Here is a 19,807-nt window from a genome sequence, read left to right on the forward strand (position 1 = left end):
ACTACTGCCTCCTCAGATCAAAGGAGCAAAACCACTATTGCCATTCCCATCCATCTTACCACTTCTCCAACTGACCACTTCCCTGAAAGCATCCATGAAATATCCTGAAGGCTTTTTCAAGAAAGTGGAAATTGACTCACAAGTTATTATGAGAAGCTGGAAGTACATATGCACAAAGGAATTTTCTGGAATGACTGCACAGGTGTCTGTGCCCAGGTGTAGGCCGCAAGGCCCCGTGAAGCGAGGCTGAGGCTGCCCCGTGCTGCACACATCCACTTCCAGAGAGATAATCTCTGGTGATTGTTGAATGATGTTCTAAATTTAACAATCTTCTAAATGTACCAGGTGTCCGTGCCCAGGTACAGGCCACAGGGCCCCGTGAGACGAGGCCGGGGCCGCTTCCAGAGGGCTCCGGGGCAGCGTGAGGGAAGGGCCATACGCTGCAGGGCAGCCAGGGCTGAGGTAAAATGTGTGAGGAATGGCCCTGCCAGCACCACGCCGAGAGGAGGAGGAGGAGGGAGTGAGGTGCTGTGGGTGCCAGGGCAGAGGTGCACCTGCAGCCCTCAGGGAGACCCCCCCCACAATGGAGCCAGAGAAAAGAGGAGGGACTGCGATGGACTAACTGCAGCCCCCTGGCTCCAGGTGCTTGCAGAGGAGTTGCGAATGGAGGAATGAGGTTGAGCCTGGGAAAAGGAGTTACAGGGAGGGTAATGGTTTAATTTTAGTCCTTGTTTCTCACTACACAAATCTATTTTAAATTAAATTATTTTTTTCCCCAAGGGGATTAGGCCCTTAGCCAAAGTTAAGTGACCACAATGATGAAAAAACAAACACACACACACACACACACTTTTGCCTCAACTTATCAGGAATTATGCTTATGTAGACCTCGAAGAAATGGACTGAATGTAAGATACAGCCTATGAGTAAGCCACACATGACAGAGCACAATCATTACTACCCTCAACACTAGCCTTCCAGAAAAAAAGGACTGTGTGAGCTTAAGGTATGTACATGCATTAACAAGTTCCTCATTGCCTTTGATACAGAGACTGCTGATGCCTTGCATTTGCTTGACATGAAGGCACATCGTGTTTTAAGCTGCCCTACATGCTATTTGTTTTATCAACTGTTATGTTCTTTAAATCACTTGCCCTGTTCTTCACTGTAATAACAGATGTTCCCCTCTGAGTCTGTTATTCAGGTGTTAAATTTCCCTGGATTCTTCCCCCCCTCCATCTTCACAATTGACTTCCATTTGGCATAAATACCAAGCAGGTATTCTTTAGACATAACAAATAAAAACCCAGCATATCTGACCCCACAGGAATAACAATTTGAAATAAGAATCTGCTTTTCCAAACACCAGAAGCATTCACAATACAGCAAATATTATGGCAGTGAGAGTTTAGTAGGAACCGAACCTAGGGCTTCCAGAACAGACCCATCTTTTAGTTAGGAACTATGCATTTTAAAATATTTAGTCACCTATACTGAGAAATATACTACAGGCATGTAAAGATTACAAAGAGCTGTTGATATAAAAGGAAAAGGGTTTTCCTTACATAAACAGCTTTCATGTAGAACTTTGAGGAATGAGTTTATTGACAATTACTGAATTCAGACAAGGAACGAGTTCATGAAGCACTTAGATAAAATAAAAACAGAAGCTAGGTTAAGCCTTAGAGAGATGCTGTTGACAAATTACACTAAATAGGAACAGCTTTACATATTTTGAGAAAATTCTATCACTTTGACAATCTTGGGGATTGAGTTGGAACATGAAGCATTATATGCTTAACTTTAAAAATTGTAAGAGGCAGAATTAGTAAAGAAACCAGACAGTACCAGACCTAGTTGTTTAGTCACTATTAGGCTACACAGAATAAGCTCTTTTCTTTAGTTCCCTCATTACATAAACTAAGTTCCTGGCTTATTCATATACTCCTTCATTTTGTTTGTTCCAGTTTCAGTTCACATTTCTTGAATATAAACCCTACACTGACACAAAAGAGGCAGAGCTTTAAAATGTATTTTAAGTAATTAACAGTTTATATAAATTGTTTCAATTATTCACAAAGGAAATATCATTCATTTCTTACATTTCTCTCCTTCCCTTTTGAATGTGTATTGTAATTTTAAGTGACATGCAATACAGAGTAGGAGGTTTTGATAACTCCCCTGAACTATTTACTTGATGCTTGTATTATTTATGTAATAGTATTCTATCATCAATCCAATAGTGATGTATGGAGATAGTTGAATGTTCCTGTGGGACTCAGCAGGCTTTCCATAAAGTAGGTTTGATGGGACTATAAACATCCACACATATTTCTTCCCATGCACACTTGCACTGGATCAGAACAATGGGATTTGTGCAAATTTTCCAAAAAAGATATGCTGCATATACCTATTATGAATGAAAACCTTTCCAGCCCTGCAGTTATTGCAATAAATTATAAAACTTTGATTACAGGAACAACATGGACCTTTAAAACTACTGTAGCTCATGGACATGTGTTATTCTACCTAGTTAGTGTCACCAAATATACTTTTAGTGTTGTAGATAATAAAAATAATATAGCAATATAATATATAATAAATATTATATATTAACAATATATATAATACAAATTATATAGAGCGATATGCCTCAAATCTGTATTTTTTTTTAAGAGCCACAATTTCTATGAAAATTCTGTCCTCTTGGCTATTATTATACACCAGGAACAAAATATCATTTTTATCCTCAAGGTAGATTTGATGCCAGGGACAGTTCCACTGTGCTTACCTGTGAATTTTAGTTTTGAAGAGGCAATGGTCTAGAAATAGCAAGCTTACAAATAAAAGCTAAATTGTAGTATATTACTGAGCAGAAAGACTCGGCCAATGACAAGGAATTAAGAATGATACTCTCATTCATCAGTATTTAATAAAAAGCATTTCTGAACTCAGTATTAAATTGACCAAACTATCCCATATATGAAACAATTGAAGTATGCAAGTCTGGACAGACACCAGAAGAAACTCCTCATATGTATGGAAAATGAATGGATGGTTACCTTTTAATTACGTAGATTTATCATCAGGATTTGTTTGCCTCTTCCCCCTAACCCCTTCATTTCCCACTGTCTTTTCTCTTAAGCCCCTCTACTTTTTCTTTCCTCATCCAATTCTTTGGGAAATCCTACTGCATCTGGTCTCACCTCTGTAAAGAACTTGTACACACAGAGCTTCATGGTAGGCAAACTACACTGGTCCAGCCCCCTCCTCAGAAAAACAAAAACACACCAGTGCTAATGAATGTTCTGCTCCAAAACATCTTTCATTGTGTGCAAAAGACCTCTCTCCTTTGTAGAATAAAATGCATACATTATTAATTTATCCTAAGGCATTGCAGGACATACCAAATAGAAATTTCTGCTAGATGAGACTAAAAGGTGGTACTATAATCACTAAACGATTAGACCCAGTTCTAGAAAGAAAAAAAAAAATGAAAAAGTTATCTCTGATTTTTTTTCCCATACTCTGGCTAAAGAATTTCTTCCATTTTAAAAAATCCACAAACCCTGCTCAAACAGTAATGTATATACAGTATTATCTAACAGTCATTCTTTGGGCTTGTAAGGAAAGGGGATGGAAACTGCCATACTAAATCAGATTCCAGAGCCATGTTGTCTAGGCAAAATCAGACATCAAATGCTTCAGAATAAGGCACAAGAAAACCACAGTAAATTTCTGCCATATAATCTCTAGTGTCCTACAAGTCCTGGAATAAATACTGTCAAAACACCAAAGCACACAGGACTTAGTATCGCCTCTAATTCAACTACGCTCGGTTTCATCCACACACTAGAGTCATGTTAGGGAAAAATTCTGTTACTTAGTTACAGGAAATCAGAGCTGAGAAAATAATACTTCTCAGTAGCAGCACAATCTCTTCTATGATATTAAATAAAATTATATTAAAAATCAGCAATACTACCTGCTTAAAAATGCTATAACTTTTTACCTAACAGATTAATCTTATTTACACAACCTAGAATATGGCAATGGAAGGGAAACATGACACTTCACGTGTATCTTTCTATGGAAAGTGTCTAAAAATTGAGGGGAGGAGGTGGCTTCTTTGTTTTCCCTCAAATGCTGCATCATTCTGCTGTATCCAGTTGTATATGTGGACTGACAGCTCTTTGAGTGACGTTCAGTGCCTGGTTCAATGAGGTTGATACCTGGACCTGGCCAGCAGTTCTTCCTGCAGATCATAAAGAGCTCCAGTTGTTCAGTGTCACTTTTAGAACACAGTTATTACATCAAAGTTGATAGTTACATTTAATAAAACATACAGGCGTTTATTTACTCACACTACACATTTCATCTCCTTTTAAAAGTATTTACTGAAGTTAAATAGGAATTTTATAAAGAGAAAACTAGAAAGGTTGAAAGCTAAACATAAGGTTTACAATTGATGATAATTAGTACCTATAATTATCAAAGTTGGCAAAACTCTCCCTTGCATCTAGCAGCTGGAATCAGTATCTACAAAGAAGTCACTGAGCGGGGTTGCTTTACTCTGTCTTCATGAGATACTTTTCACCTTTTGAAACTGTATTCTCTCTATAAAAAGACATGTGCCGACCACCATTGTAGGAAATAAGCTAAAGTCCATTTATGCCATTAGATCTATGACTGTAGGAATAACACGAAGGATCTACCCTTCTTTCCAAGATCCTTATCAAGAGTATTTTTACAGGATGCTAGTCTAAAGTTTACAACACCCATGCCTGTATTTCTTCCCTGATAGGAATCATCAAGAAAAGACCATCACAGCTTCTGTTCCCTGAAAGTCATCACTGGCAAGGTACCACAAAGCACAGACAGATCAGAATTGGCATAGGCACTTCAGACAAAACAGACATTGGATTATTTCTTATAATGCAAAGCTTTAGGTTCTTTGTCCTTATCTTAATTCATACAGCAGTCAACAACTATGATAACAGAGCACAGTTAACTGTACCCACTTATTCTTAAAATAAGCCAAAACTACTGAATTGCTGGGAAATGTATGGTACATCCATTTGTATAGATGATTTAAGACTGTCTAGCAACAGAGGCCCCTACCTCCAATGAAACATCTGTAGTTTCAGTGTATTCTGTAGATCACCGAGCAGTCATTAGGAGAACTGTCAAATTGACTATAGCCACCATGATTTATGGTAGTAGTAATTTAAAAATAATAATAAATTTTCAAATTCTTTACTATGAGTAGAACATAGGGAAACAGTCAGTTAATTTAACGTGAAACAAAAGACTGTTTTTAAAATATCAATACTTCCTCCTCCCCACTTTTCCAACATTTAATTAGGAGAACCAATACAAAGGAAAAAGTGTTGGACAGGACTCCACAATTAGTATCCATAGATCAGCCATTGACCCTGCTGAATGATCGTGGGCAAATAAACCCAAAACAAATTGAAAATCTTTCATCTGTTGAATGAACAGAACGATATCAAACATCATTGTTATGCACTTTGTAAAGAGTTTTTACTAAAAAGTGCTATTACATCCTAGGGGCAAAATAAAATGCAGATTCACACAATCACAGATTTCAATATGAAATGATAAACTTCCAAAATTTGTCTTCATTAAAAAAAAAAAATAATAATCACGCAGCGTATTATCTACTTGTTCCTAGTTCTTAACATCAACTTTTGTTGCAAGGCTACAAGTGCTCTTTGTTACTAAGCCTTCTGAGTAGGTAAAGTATATCAAGCATCACACCCTCCAAGGCTCACGTCTTGGCCAGTAAACCAAAACAATACTTACTTTCTTCAGGGAACAGTACTGGTCGGTCAACAGTAGAGTACTTAAGCTGAATTGGATAGCATGTCAATATGTTCCAGGCAACAAAAATGTGAAACTATAGGTGAAGTAGGACCAAAAGATGGTGCTGGGTCAGGAAAAGAGAGACAAACTGTAATTCTATGAGCAGATACATTGCTGTCACTTATAAAAGGTCTCCTTTTGCAAACTAGCAACCCAATGAATTACCATACACTAAAAATTGATCATCCCTACACAGCATTTTTTTTTTTTTTAAATCTCTATTGATTTATGTGTTCATTTTGCATAATGCACCAGAACCCTATAAAGATCCATAGCCAAGGGAAGGGGTCAGGGAGAGACTGAGAGGTTTTCTGTGTTTGTTCTGTACTCTGATCAGTTCAAATCTGAAATGAACAAACCTATCAGGAAAACAGAAGGGATCCTAGCATACTGCATTTAATATGCATGTGATCATTACCTGGTATGTCAAAGTGTTTAAAGCTAACCCCTCCCCTCTTCTGTCCTACAGGAAAGGCAGAAAAAGGAGAATGCCAAGCATTGCAGGGAAGTAAAACAACTGGCCTGACACCGAGGGCACAAATCTTGTGCCAGAACAAACCATCATAAGATTTCTACAGTCATTCTCTCTCTCTCTCTATATATATATAAACCACTATCAGACTGTTGGCTTCAGACAGAGCCTTATGTCGGGCCCAGTATGACACAAGCACATTTTCCCAAACTACTTAAAGGTTATGTAATAGAGATCTGCAGAGCATTAGCAGTCACATGACATGTCCCACTAAGATTTCAAACTGCCACCTACAAAATGTAATTAGCAAGCAGTAAACAAGAGAGAAAGGAAGAAATATACTCGCAGAATTGACAAAGAATATTCTTAATGTTCTAAATTATATACAGAATCGGGGCCAGGGGACTGGGAGAACAGAAAGGATTTGACAAATAGGTAAAACTGTGACTATCATAGAGAAGGAAAAATGCAGTAAACACGGGACAGATTCAAGCATATACTGCTTGTTATAGTGACAACTGTGAGCTTCATCCAGCTGAATTCTAAGCACCATCGATTGTATTCATCTTTAGTAAGAGTTTAACTCATTAGCACTCTCCCAGAGATACTGTGCTCAGCTATCCTTCTGGTGTAGACTGGCACAGATCTATAAAAGTCCCGCTGATTAATATTAGAGTATATTTTTAAGCAAGCCCTACAATGTACTTACTAGAGATGTACTCCCCATGTCAGTGAAAAGGCATCATGATACTCTGTACAGGAGTAACAATATTTTTCAACTGTATAAAAAGGAGTTACTGGTATATTCACTAGGAGCTGAAATGCTGAAGCCATGAACAAACTTCCTGATTCTGGAGGACTTTATTTTCAATTTAGGATTTTTGTAAGCCAACGCTAAACAAGGTAGGTTGTCTCAAAAAGGGCTTCTTTTCTTTCCAAAATTGGTAAGAGTGGATATTATTGTTATTTTTCCCACAAACAAAAACTATAAAAATGTAATTGAACCTGTATATATAAATTATTCATGCTCCTCTGAAAAAAACAAAAAATCAGTCTGGTCCTGGTGGAAGTGGAGCGTGGGGTTCGCATGCTGACTGCCCAGCAGCCCGCTGTGTTAAGCTTAGGCCTTAAAGAAGGTATCACACTGAAAAGCTTAAATCTTTTTTTAAAGAAAAATGGAAGATATTTTCTAATTGTCATTAGATGAAAACAGAGAAGAGAGATTATGCTATGCTATCATATTCACACTGTTTTCCCCTTGGTTCTTCAGAGTAATATTGTACACTGCTGCTGATTAGTAATCAACATCAAACATTCAGCATATTAACACTTACTGCCTTAGAAACAAGCAGTGTTATACTGTTTGTAACATAGAAAAGGTAAAACTTTATGACAAATAAAATAAAATCTGACTTGTAGTCTCATTTCCTGACTTTTGCACTGCAAATTTTTCTACCAAACCACTGCCATTATCAAGGAAACTGGCTCTTCACTCCGAACTGAACATACCCATGAGCACAATAGAAACTTTAACAAATCAAATGTTATTCCAAGAAACTTAGAATCAATTCAGATTCTTCTGGCCCTTGGAAACATTTTTCTACTGATCAACAACATACATTACAGACTGTCAAGTGATTTATAAGTGATTTATAAATCTCATAAGATTTATCAGATTTAAGAAGTCTTTGGTCTGAAGGTCTCATTTATGAAGCAGAAAAAATAAGTAGAATGTAGTGGAAAGGGTTCATTATTATTCCCATTTACAGAAAGAGAACAGAGCCCAAGAGATACTAAGTACTTTGCTCAAGGCCATTCACAGAATCTGTGGCAGAGCTCGAAATCGTGCTCTGATTTCCTTATTGAGTCCCATGTTATAAGCACAAGCCAAAGTGTTGAGCCACAAGCCTACAAGCCACGCTAATTTCCTTACCAAAATGTCAGCCAAAGGTGGTTTTACAATTGTGCTTTACAGAAAGACAACAGATCCAATGTTATCAAGCAAAGCATGGTTACATTTAGCAAAGAAACCCACGACAACCACATTCAAACTTCAGTGTCAACCAGCTGCTCCAGAAGATCATTAACTGTTCTGCCAGAGCAATGTTGTCACTGTCATTTCCCAAGAGCTCACTCTGTGCAAATAAGCCTGACAAAAGCCCTCTTTTTTTACTGGTGAACATAAACTGTTTTCATGACACGTTGCTTTGAAGAAGCTGCATTTTCCCAGCACTGTGGCTAAATTCTGATACTATTTTTAATCATGAGACTGGTATATATATTTTAATTACAGAACCAAGGAGTATATGCTACTGTCAGCTATGGTTCATAACAGTTCTCACCTGTGGTGGACAGCTTAGAACATCAACAATAAGAAGAGAGATCATCACGACTGGTACCAGGCATTTTCCAGAAAATCTTTAATAGATTTCAGTTACTTAATACTATGCTAGATTTGCAAAATGATGGAGAGGAAATGCTACCAACGTAGCTTGCCATTTTATCAGAGAGCTCACTGGACACGACAAGCTAATGCTATCAAAGGGAGAAACAAAGGATTTACACAAAATTCCACTTTAGTCAGTCGTTTTTGCTGAATACTAAAAAATAAACAAGTCCCAGGAAAAAAAAAAATCTTAGCTAATAGATATTTCAGCTACTCTGGATATACTGCGCAGTAGTGAAGAGGGCCTAAAACAATTTTAATTAAGTGAAAAGCAGCCTCGACTCTCAAACCACACTTCATTTGTTTGGACAACGCTCTCTGACAGAGGGTCTGATTTTTGGTTGGTCCTGTGTGAGGCCAGGAGTTGGGCTGGATGATCTTTGTGGGTTCCTTCCAGCTTGGGATACTTGATGATTCTGTGATGACTCATTCAACATAAATATTGAATGGACAGGAAAGAATGATGCATGACAACTACTTCTTTATTTCAGAATAAAGTCAGTATGATTTTGGATATTTAATTTTGATACATGGTGGGGCATCTGACACACAGAAAGGAAAACCCTTATATCCTTATACCGGGGTATACTAATTATCCAGAGATTGCAAGCATTTTATTTCTAGTCCTGGCAATCCAGAAAGGCTTGTACTTCTGTAATAATATATTTCCAAAATGAACACCCTGTGCTTATACATTCAATTCATACTCAGTTATCACACACCTATCTGAACTACAATGAGCATTCACATCTGACACATATGAAAAATAGAATGAGGGGACATACAAAGAGATACATATTCTGTATATATTGAAAAGTACTTATGTAGCTTGTATCCGTATGAGACTGACCACATATAAAGAGAGATGCTTAAGATTTCAGAGCCTGTGATTATCAGAATGTATCAGATATTCAGTTCATTTTCACGCAGAAATTTGTGGCATTGCATGGTCCTGGATTTTGTTATGTGTAATTTTTACTACCCCTAATAACCATGTGCCATTTTAAAGCTGTAATTCACTTGTAATTCTAGAAAATTCAACACATTAAATTTCTCAAAAAGGTTCTCCAGGTATACCAAAATATATTAAGCTGTATTTAATAACACTGCACCTCCATTCACTGCCTCTAGTACAGTCATGCTGCATGTTATCAAGCTGGAACCCATTCAGATATATAGCTATGAAAAATCAAGGTTGCTGTCTACTCTGCAGCCAGCATGATCACATCCCTAGTTTAATTTAAGCGACCGTTTAAGGTCCCTTCCAACCAAACCCATCCTGTGATTTAGAGTAGGGCTTTTTCCTATTAAAAAGAAAGTAGTATGCACAAAGCCACTGTTCAGGACCACCAGATCTCTTAAAAAAAAACAAAAAAAAAAAAACACAAAAACAACACAAAACGAAGAGTCACTTAAAAGAGACCCAATACCCTCCTTTAATGTACAAGAAGTAATGCAAATATATTTCATAGGATAGCTCCACTGATGAATGCTGGCTGTGATCTATAAGATTTCATCTGAATCGTTTTCTTCATTCGCTAGCTGAGTCAACTAGAAAGCCCTTTTCTAATAAAAATGTAACACCTCCAGATCAAAAAAGGGTGAAATATAAAGTGACTGGAATAACTTTCATATCAGTTCATGTATGCTGTTATTTTTAATTGCATTGAATTTATGGAGATGTTTTAATTTACATTCTATCATTGCTCTGTTTTAATATTTCATGCTGTTTTCTCAAGGCAGCTCTTCTATCTTGCTAAGTAATAGTCCTTATTTGAATTTTGTTGATTGTAGTCTTAGTATTATCTACCTGTCTCTGCAGACTCTGTAATTTTCTTAATGTTAAGTTCAATGGCTTTAATTTCATGTATTTCTTCTAAATATTTCCAATCACGTAAGGAGCTGACTCTGTATTTACTAAATGCAGTGACAACATTCATTAATAAGTTATTCTGCTGAGTTATTTTATATATAAACTCTGCATCACTATCTGCACTGGTCATAAAAGCCCAGTTAGTGTTTTACCACAGACATCAGTGGCTTAAAAAGAAAAAACGAAGTCTTCATATGCACTTTTATTTACCTCGGTTCAAATAGTGCTAAGACCACCTACAGCTGTAATGTCGACCATCATCAGTCCTGGAAAGGCATACCTTTGCTGCCCAACACTATTGGCAATGGCCAATTTTGAAAATATGTTAATAAAAAAAAACCTGCAGTATTCCCTATAACACTGAGCACAGCATACTTGCACATGCTAACTAAATATCTAGTATTTATATGCATATGCTATAGTAAAATGTTATTGTGCTGTTCTAAATACTCATATGCATAACAATTCCAATATATACTGCTATACATAGTGTGTTCATACATACAGCTGCAGAAGATCTCTCCCTCCAACCAAAAAGGGCGAGAGATATTTACTTGCAATTGGTCTAATTTAGCATTAGATGCCAGAAATACATACCACATATAATTTCATTAACAATATCTCTATGGAAGATACTCATAACTTTGCCATGACATGACAATATACATCTGCAAAGCAAACAGACACTGCGAATATGCACCATGCTTGGGGGCTCGGGGCGGGGGGGAGGGCAGGCGGGGGGGAGAGAGCTGCTAGCCAGTATGATTACTAACTTTGCCCACAGACATTAATACAGAAAAGAAACATGTCACCAGCAAACCTCTGAATATAGTATTTATTTCACAGGAAACCACAAAAGTGACTGGAAAATGACAACAGATTAAACATCAATAGGAGGGAGGATGGAATAATCTAGCAAGAGTTTAATCCCTTTACCTAGTGTTCCTGCATAACAGAAACATATTTTATTATTCTAAGCATCACCTAGAAGAAAAGATCCAGTGAAGGGCATCATCAAATTGCAGCAGAACAATAAAGTTTGTCTGCCTCTGATAAGAGTTACAGATTCATTACTGCTAACTAAAAAGAGGATTCTCTCCCCACACACACCTACAAATCTTCAGCCCTCCCACCCTCATTTGGCCCATAAAGCATTTAGCAGAAATAGCTATTTTTAGAAGGGGTGAAATCTCAGCATACCTTCAAATCAAGTGCTTCCGATGTTCAGCAAGATCATTGCCGAGAGAGAGCTGCAGTCTACTGTGTCAAATTACAACCTTGTAGAGAGAGGCAGCAGTGGCGGCGGCGGCAGCAGCAGCATTGGTGTGTTTGCACTGCTTGTATTCAGGCTAGAAATGATTCATTAGCTGTCTGCAGGGAGGCAGGGTGAAAAAGAGAGAGCAAGCATCATCGGCCATGCAGCAGCTGCCAGAGCCTATGAAACAGCAGTGCTCACACACACATACGCACACAAAGATGGCTTTCCCTATTTGCCAGTTTCTCTTTCACATAGTATTAACCCTGACACAGCAGCAGGGAGCAGGGACAGGAGCTGACAAGCAGCAAGTGGGATCTCAGCAAGGGTATGTTTCAGTGAGGGGGGGCAGGGGGAAGGCGGGTGTTGGGAGATTTTATTTTACCTCCAAGTAATGCTATCACAGGATCTTCTCAGTAGGTCATCTGTGGCCTACTGGCACGAACCAATGAACTGTAAATGTGAGCTGCGATTTTTTTTTCACTGCCAAGCCCGCCCAATGGAAGGCTTTGAAACTCAAATGCAGAAGGGTATTAAGACAGATTACCTGGAGCATCTGAACCATTCTGTCTTTCCTCTTCTAAAGAAAACTGTACCCAATATATTCACACAAAATCTGCTGAGTATGCCACCAGTATCTCCCCAGCAACTAGAGGGAGACACTCTAGGGGATACAGGGAAAGACTTTAAATAAATATATTTTAAAACATCTAGCTTTAGTCTTTTTTTTTCTTCTTCTTTTTTTTTTATTCTTTTTATTTTTTTTTTCCAGCAAAGATCTTCTGACTCTCAGAGTCTGACCACTTTGGGAGTGGATTCACTATAATATAATAAAGAAGCTGATGAAGGTTAAATTATTGAAGAAAACATATGAAGTTATGTGGAGTAGAACTTTTGTATTTCCCTTTCAGCATTTAAAAGGGTAAGGAAATATTGTACTCCCAAGGCACTACTTTATTGAATTCTCTTAAAGTATCTGCAGAAATACATTTTCCCATTTAATAATGTCTCCCTTTTATCCCCAAAATGGACTGAAACAGACTACATTAATTTACAGTTCCTTTGCAAAATCTGTCTTCTCCCTACAATTTTACTAATGAGAATAATGAGGAAGAGGAAAATTTTCAGAAGAGTTTGACATGGGTGAGAAGAGCCAGATTTCCGCAAATGCCTAATACTTCTTTATGAAGCAGAATACATGGAGAGTACTTTGACCTCCAGGAACTGTCAGCACCAGATACTTCACTGGAAAGTATTAAGAGCCACAGAAGAGGGACTCATCAGGTGATCTCTTTCTCAAGTTTTGACTTATCTGGATTTCCAGACCATAATAAATTTGAACCTTGAACCATGATGTTTGCTAACCAGACAAGGAATCCTTCAAAAGTAGCATTACTTACATTTCTGGATATTCCAGTTCCCAAGCATCAATCTATTTGAGAGCCTTACTAAGATCTTTACCCCAAAGATTCTACAGACACTGAGTACCACTGCTGCCATTTGGATGAAAAGCATTTCTCTTCAGAGGTTCGGAACTAAAATATAGTACAGAGTATCACAGCATGATCTTCAAAGTTACTTGTTGCTTCTAAAAATGTCCCTCATGATAGTTATGAAACAACTAAAAATCTGATCCTTTGTCCTGTGATACTGTCAGAAAATGAGGTAAAGGTTTGCAGATAACATGTGCTTTCTTCCCCAAATTTCTTACTTGTCACATTCTAGAAAGACTGCAGTTTTCTGAATAGAAAGTCCAACATCTAAAAATAAGGTATCCAAGACCACTCATCTTCTGTGCAAATCTCAGCCCCAAATGACCTTCCCTGAGATTACTCACAACTGTACCCAGAAAAACAAAACTCTGGTATTTTTGGAGAGAAAAGCTGTTCCTACTCAGGATCATATGCTCCTTCCCAGATTAGATTATAGCTTTCATCATCAGGCAAGTACAATCTTACATTTATAACCAGTTTGTTATAATAAATTGTTTTCTTTTTTGTTGTTGTTGTTGTCTGTTTTGTTTTTTAAAGTCTAATTTTGGCAAATTAGATTTTTTTTCCTCAATTGAGCTACGTGCAAGCTTGAAATCCAAATGTTCATTCCGACTATGACTATATAAGCGCTTATCACATACTGTGTTTCAGCAACAAATACAGATCTGCAGCATATGACGCAAAGTGATAGCAGAAGATTCCAGGTGACACATTTTGGAAATCTATCTTGTCTATTTTGGAGACTAGATGAGTGTATCCATTGCTTTACATGCATTTGTACAAGCAAAAGAAAAATTTACTGTGCCAGATGCTTGAAAATAAGTCAGATTGCTGTAAAATAGCATAATTAATTCATCACACTGAACAAAGCAAACTTATTCCTTCTCATAGATAAGTATAAGGAACATATATTCTGTACATATGTGTGTGTGTGGATATACATCTGTATAAAATATATATATCATCATAAACTTTTTGGAAACCTTTTGTTCAAAGATATGGAAAATGATATGAATAAATTAAATGAAGTCACTCAAGAATTAAATGGCACCTAAATTTTTAAACCACCAGCACAGATTTACTGCAATGAAGACTTTAAAACATATGCTTTACCACAAGCAACGGTTTAGAAATCTGAGTCTTCACACTTGACATATTCAACTTGTTATGCCATGGCAGATGAGGACTCACATTTTACTGGAACTGTAAGATGTTAAGACATTGTTAACATAAACGGTTTAATATTTATTCTGTAGTTTATATTGCCAAATATCAGCATCAAATATCAGCATCAAATATGATGTAGCTTGACAGTCATTTTTGCCTGTTCAGGGCTGGACGCAACTATGCTGATGATGGGGTGCTCGTAAATAGGAATGCACATTAATGGTGCTACTGAGAGGAGACAGGCAATTACAGTTCTCTATGTCATGCCAAAAAATCCACCCAGAATAACAATCCCAATACAATGATCCTACCTTCTGACAGACATTTTTTTAAGAAAAAGTGATAAAACATAAAGCATCTTTCTATATACAATGTGGTTCCGTGAAATGCCGTTTTAACACTAAAAGTAAGTACATTTTCACAGACAATAAGGAATTTCCCCAGAGATATTCTTTCTTGTCCCTACAAATTACGTGCAACAATTATTTAAAATACATACTAAGAGGCCAATCTTCCTCTTACTACCTGTAGTATGAAAATAACTTTTGCAGTGTGTTGTTTCAATAAAACAAGCCAGACAAACCTTCCCCTTCCCACTTCACTGTAAAAAGTGGAGTTAAACCTGAGAAAATAGTAACGGAGCTCACCTTGCTAGCTGCCAAAACACACATAGGGCTTCCTGTGGAGATAAAGGAGAGCTGTCTCTGAAGCCACAACAGTTCTTTCTGAGATTGTTTCAGTAGCTCTTCCGCGTCACCTGGCTTCTGCCCCATCAGCCCTTCCTGCATGACAGGAGATTTTCAAATTCTATTTCTAAACCAGAAATATTGTGAATTCAAACACAAAACCTTTTTTACACATGATAGTTTGGAAAATATTTAATGTCAATTAGCTGTCAGTTTGGACCAAAAAAAAAACCAACAAAACAAACAAACAAACAAAAACAGAAAATAAACACAATCTTTTCTACCTGTTTTTAACACCTGTTTGAATAAACTATTTTAAGGATCTAGGAGTGGACACTGTGTTTAACATGAGTCAGCAATGTCCCCTTGCTGCGAGGAAGGCTAACAGTATTCTTGGCTTCATTAGGCAAAGTATTCCCAGCAGGTCAAGATTGTTGATCCTTCCCCTCTACTCAGCACTGGGGGGGCCACACCTGGAACACTGTGTCCAGTTCTTCCCTCCACCCCCATTACAATATATACCTATATCTACTTGAAAGAGTCCAACAGATGGAGGGCCACCAAGGTGATCAGGGGACTGGGGAACCTCTCATATAAATAGAGGCTGAGTCAGCCTGGAGAAGAGGAGGCTCAGGATCTTATAAATGTCCATGAATACCTGAAGGGAGGACGCAAAGACAGAGCTGGGCTCTTTTCAGTGGTGCCCAGTGCCAGAACGAGAGGCAGTTGGCACAAACTGGAACACAAGAGATTTTGTCTAAACATCAGGAAGCACTTCTTCACTGTGCTGGCGACACATCAATGGAACAGGTTGCCCAGAAAGGTTGTGAAGTCTCCCTTTGGCGATCTTCAAAAGCTGTCTGAACATGATCCTGGGCAATCTGTTGTTGGTGGCCCTGCTTGAGCAGGGGTTGGACTAGATGAGCTTGAGAGGTCCTTTTGAACCTCAACCATTCTGTGATTCATTCTGTGATTCTGTGACTCAGTTTAACTGTTTAACAGCAAAGTTAGATATTAAGAATAGAACTGGATTTTTACCTACCCTTAAGCATCCTAGTTGATTTTTGAGTTCTTCACACTCTACTTGAAGCGTTTGGATCTCCAGATCTTTTATGCTTTCTGATTGTTTGTTGATATTTTGAAGATGCTGGGCCTTAACATTGACTAAATGCATTTTCTGCTTTAGAGGAAATGTTCTGGTAATTGTTTTTGTGATGACAGTAGCGTTATTGGATGACAATGTCAATGAAGTTGAAGGGCTGACAACCTGGTAAAGAGAAAATACGTTTTTCATGTCATTTTTGCTAAAATTGTGTCTGGGGGAAAGAGTATAATTCAGATTGTTTCACAAGTCATACCAGAAGTGCATTATTTGAAAATTTTCCTTGGAAGATCTTTCATTCATGCAGTCAATGAACAAGAAATAATCTCACTTGATCAATCAACAGTAAAGAGAGGAACAACTCAAAGAAATGAAAAGCAGAAAAATACTTTTCATACTTTTTTTGTTTTTCATTCAGTTGATGCCAGCTAGCCATGATCACTTTGATTACATAGATATCAATGTATTTACCACTTGATGGCAACAAAGTGCTGCTGCTCAGCCACTGTATCTGGTCATTCGCTTACTGTTGTATCACATAGCAAATTAAGAAGTTATCCCTGCTAGTGATGCTTTGGACATGCACCTCATTTGGAAGATGTGCTTCAGCTGCACCTGAGATACTGTATTCCAAAAGGCATGTTCGTCCATGCTACAAACCCTTCACTGGGAATCAGCTGTTAGGCAGTCAAACTTTACACAACTGTATGAGAATTGTGGGAGAAACTGTAGCTCTCACTGAGACTACGAAGCTTACAGATCTTTATGTCCAAACTCTTCTTGCTTTACACCCAGCAATTTCCATAATCCTTGACCTGTACCTATAGACTCTTGTGTAGTACTACACAAGATACTACACCACTTCAGCAACAGAATGAGAATCTTCAGGGTGGTCTTCAGGACAATACAATATTTAGTCTAATGAAATTCAGTAACAGAAAAACATCGGCATCGCTGCCTTCAGTTATGTAAGCCAAGTCCCATTGCCTTTGGAACAATTGTGTAAGTAACAGTATAATATGTCCCTAATGTTCATGGCTGGTTTTTGATAGAGCAATTGAAACTATCACTGTGTGTTGGTGTTATAAAAAGATTTAGAAATATGAGTAAGCAAAGTCATTGCACTTCAGTAAACATTACAAACCATATTTTATGGGTAAAATGGCAAACACAAATATTCAAATAATAATAATAACAAAACAGCACAGTATTCTCTTAATTTTGAAGCAGTAACTGTTAGCAATCTCTAAGTTGAGATCTATCTGAACTAGAATTACCAAAACCCAACTGTATCTGCTAACATTATTGCACTATCTATCTTTCCCGGCCTTTTTTTCTTTATTGGAAGTGTGAAAAATAGAAGAGGGGTGGGAGTCCTGATTTCAGGTCACTTTCTTAATGTGAGCCTTGTAAACAACTTTGTCAGACACACATAACCTTCCCAAGCTTGATGGATAGTCAATAAAATTTTGCATATTAATACTATTTGGTTTTATAATATACTGAACATATATCCATGAACTTTGGATTAGCTCAGCAGGATCAAAATTTGATCAAAATTTTCCCAAATATTAAGTGTCTCCCAATAGCTTGTGTACTTCAGGAAATGGAAGGTTAACATTACCAGAAGCAGTGGGACACCATATGAAAACAAACAAACCAAAAAAATACCCCAAACTGATAATTTCTCAAATATTGGTCAATCTGAAGATCAGCTACAGGTATTAGATAAAAAATGTATATATGACTTTAAGCAAGTCATATCAGCAGATACTCCTATTTAAACAGCACTCTGAAATACTGTTATTTCTGCCAAATTACAGATTCTGAAGTCAGATTGTTCAAACATTTATATTAACTCTCGCTACTGCAATGTGTTGGGGTGACCTTGGCCAGACACCTACCCAGCCTCTCTCTCACTTCCCCTCCTCAACGGTACAGGGCTGAAAATAAGATGAGAAAGCTCATGGGTTGAGATAGACAGGCACATTACTTAACAATTACTGTTTTACAGGAAAAACAACCTGACCTGGGAAAAAATATTTATTTTCAATTAGAATAGGTTTGGATAGTGAGAAAGATGGACAAAAATTAACACACTACCTTCTCCTCTCCCCTTTCCCGAACTTCCCAGGCTCAACCTCTCTCCTTCTTTCCCAACTCCTCTACCTCCCTCTTCAGGAAAAATCTGCTACAGCATGGGTCCTCCACAGGCTGCAGTTCCTGTCAGGAGAACCTGCTCCAGCCTGGGCCTCCGAAGGCCACAGTTTCTTCAGAGAGTATCACCCTGCTTGCCATGGGCTCTCCACAGATTGCAATGAAAGACCTGCTCCTCCTCAGTCTCCCTGAGGGCTGCAGGTGCACCTCAGCCCTGGCACCCACAGCACCTCATCCCTGCCCTACTCTTCCTCTTGGCATGGTGCTAGCAGGGCCGTTCCTCGCACGTTTTACCTCAGCCCTGGCTGCCCTGCAGTGCGTGGCCCTTCCCTGACGCTGCCCCAGAACCCGCTGGAAGTGGCCCCGGCCTCGCCTCACGGGGCTCCGCGGCCTGCACCTGGGCACAGGCACCTTGTACATTTAGAAGATCGTTCAACAATCTAATCACCAGAGGTTAACCAGCTCTCTGCTGAACTCTGCTGCAGAGATGAATAGTCTTCCTCTGCTATACCAAAGTGGAGTAAGAGCCCCAGCACAGCAGCTGGTCTCTCAGTGTCAGGGAGGCTGTCATAACATGAGGGAGAGACAATTCCGTAAACTGAGGCCACCTGAACCGACTTTTCATTTCATAATCCAAAAGGGTGCCAAATTTTGAGTGATGAAAGCTTTACTGCCCCCAACTGGAATACCAACAGATAAATACAACTAGATCCAGGCACTGACCTCAAATGAGTAAATTATGTGTTACTCTCCAACAAATGAAATTTTCATGCTCTGAAACAATTCATTTTGTCATGAATGAAAAGACCTAGAAAGATTGAATCCATGATGTGTTATATCTGCTAAATCTGCACATGAATATTTAACAGGCAAGTTTCTTCTATTAAGCATTATACTGTTGAGTAAACAATACAGTAAAAAGTCTGAGAGTTGCCAAACACTTAAGTGTTTATTGATTTTTTTAAGCAATTATTATCGTGTTTGTATCCACTGAAGGGAGAAGCACTGAGAGCTCTGGAGAGTTAATCCATTAGTGAATAGGAAAGATAAAACTGAGTAAATATCAGATAATTTTCCCTATTACTAATGCATCCCAGTGTCATTGGAAAAGCAGTTTCTCTGTAGATAAATGGGGTGCTGTGTCTCAGTCACAAGAGCAGAATATCCTCAGGAAACCCAAAGGCAAAGGTTTCTCTTACCTTTGCCAATCTCAGACTTGGTTCTTTTTTGGAATGGTGTTGAGCCCACTCTTTCACAAGCCTCATGTACA

The 19,807-nt window shown here is 38.1% G+C and overlaps 1 protein-coding gene and 1 long non-coding RNA gene across 9 annotated transcripts in view; one reads left to right on the forward strand and one right to left on the reverse strand.

The window, feature by feature from the left end:
- Positions 1–19,807, reverse strand: part of RIMBP2 (RIMS binding protein 2) — a 155,454-nt gene that overhangs the window by 123,799 nt on the left and 11,848 nt on the right. For 7 of the 8 annotated variants that reach the window (XR_007159127.2, XM_048051117.2, XM_048051119.2 and 4 more), the window contains exons 4-5: positions 16,321–16,545; positions 15,240–15,374 (exon numbers count right to left, since the gene is read on the reverse strand). Coding sequence is in view for 6 of the 8 variants with exons in the window: in XM_048051117.2 (XP_047907074.2) it covers positions 15,240–15,374; positions 16,321–16,545 (360 nt within the window). In the remaining 2 variants the exon portion in view is untranslated. Of the gene's footprint in view, positions 1–11,877; positions 12,030–15,239; positions 15,375–16,320; positions 16,546–19,807 lie in introns of those variants that run through there. The other variant, XM_013173413.3, reaches the window with a different exon arrangement.
- On the forward strand, positions 131–6,988 carry LOC106031201 (uncharacterized). The gene is made up of 3 exons (XR_007159131.2): positions 131–1,006; positions 4,805–4,861; positions 6,356–6,988. It is a non-coding gene; the product is annotated as an uncharacterized lncRNA (long non-coding RNA).

This window comes from Anser cygnoides, chromosome 17, assembly GCF_040182565.1.
Source record: "Anser cygnoides isolate HZ-2024a breed goose chromosome 17, Taihu_goose_T2T_genome, whole genome shotgun sequence".
Taxonomy (NCBI): domain Eukaryota; kingdom Metazoa; phylum Chordata; class Aves; order Anseriformes; family Anatidae; genus Anser; species Anser cygnoides.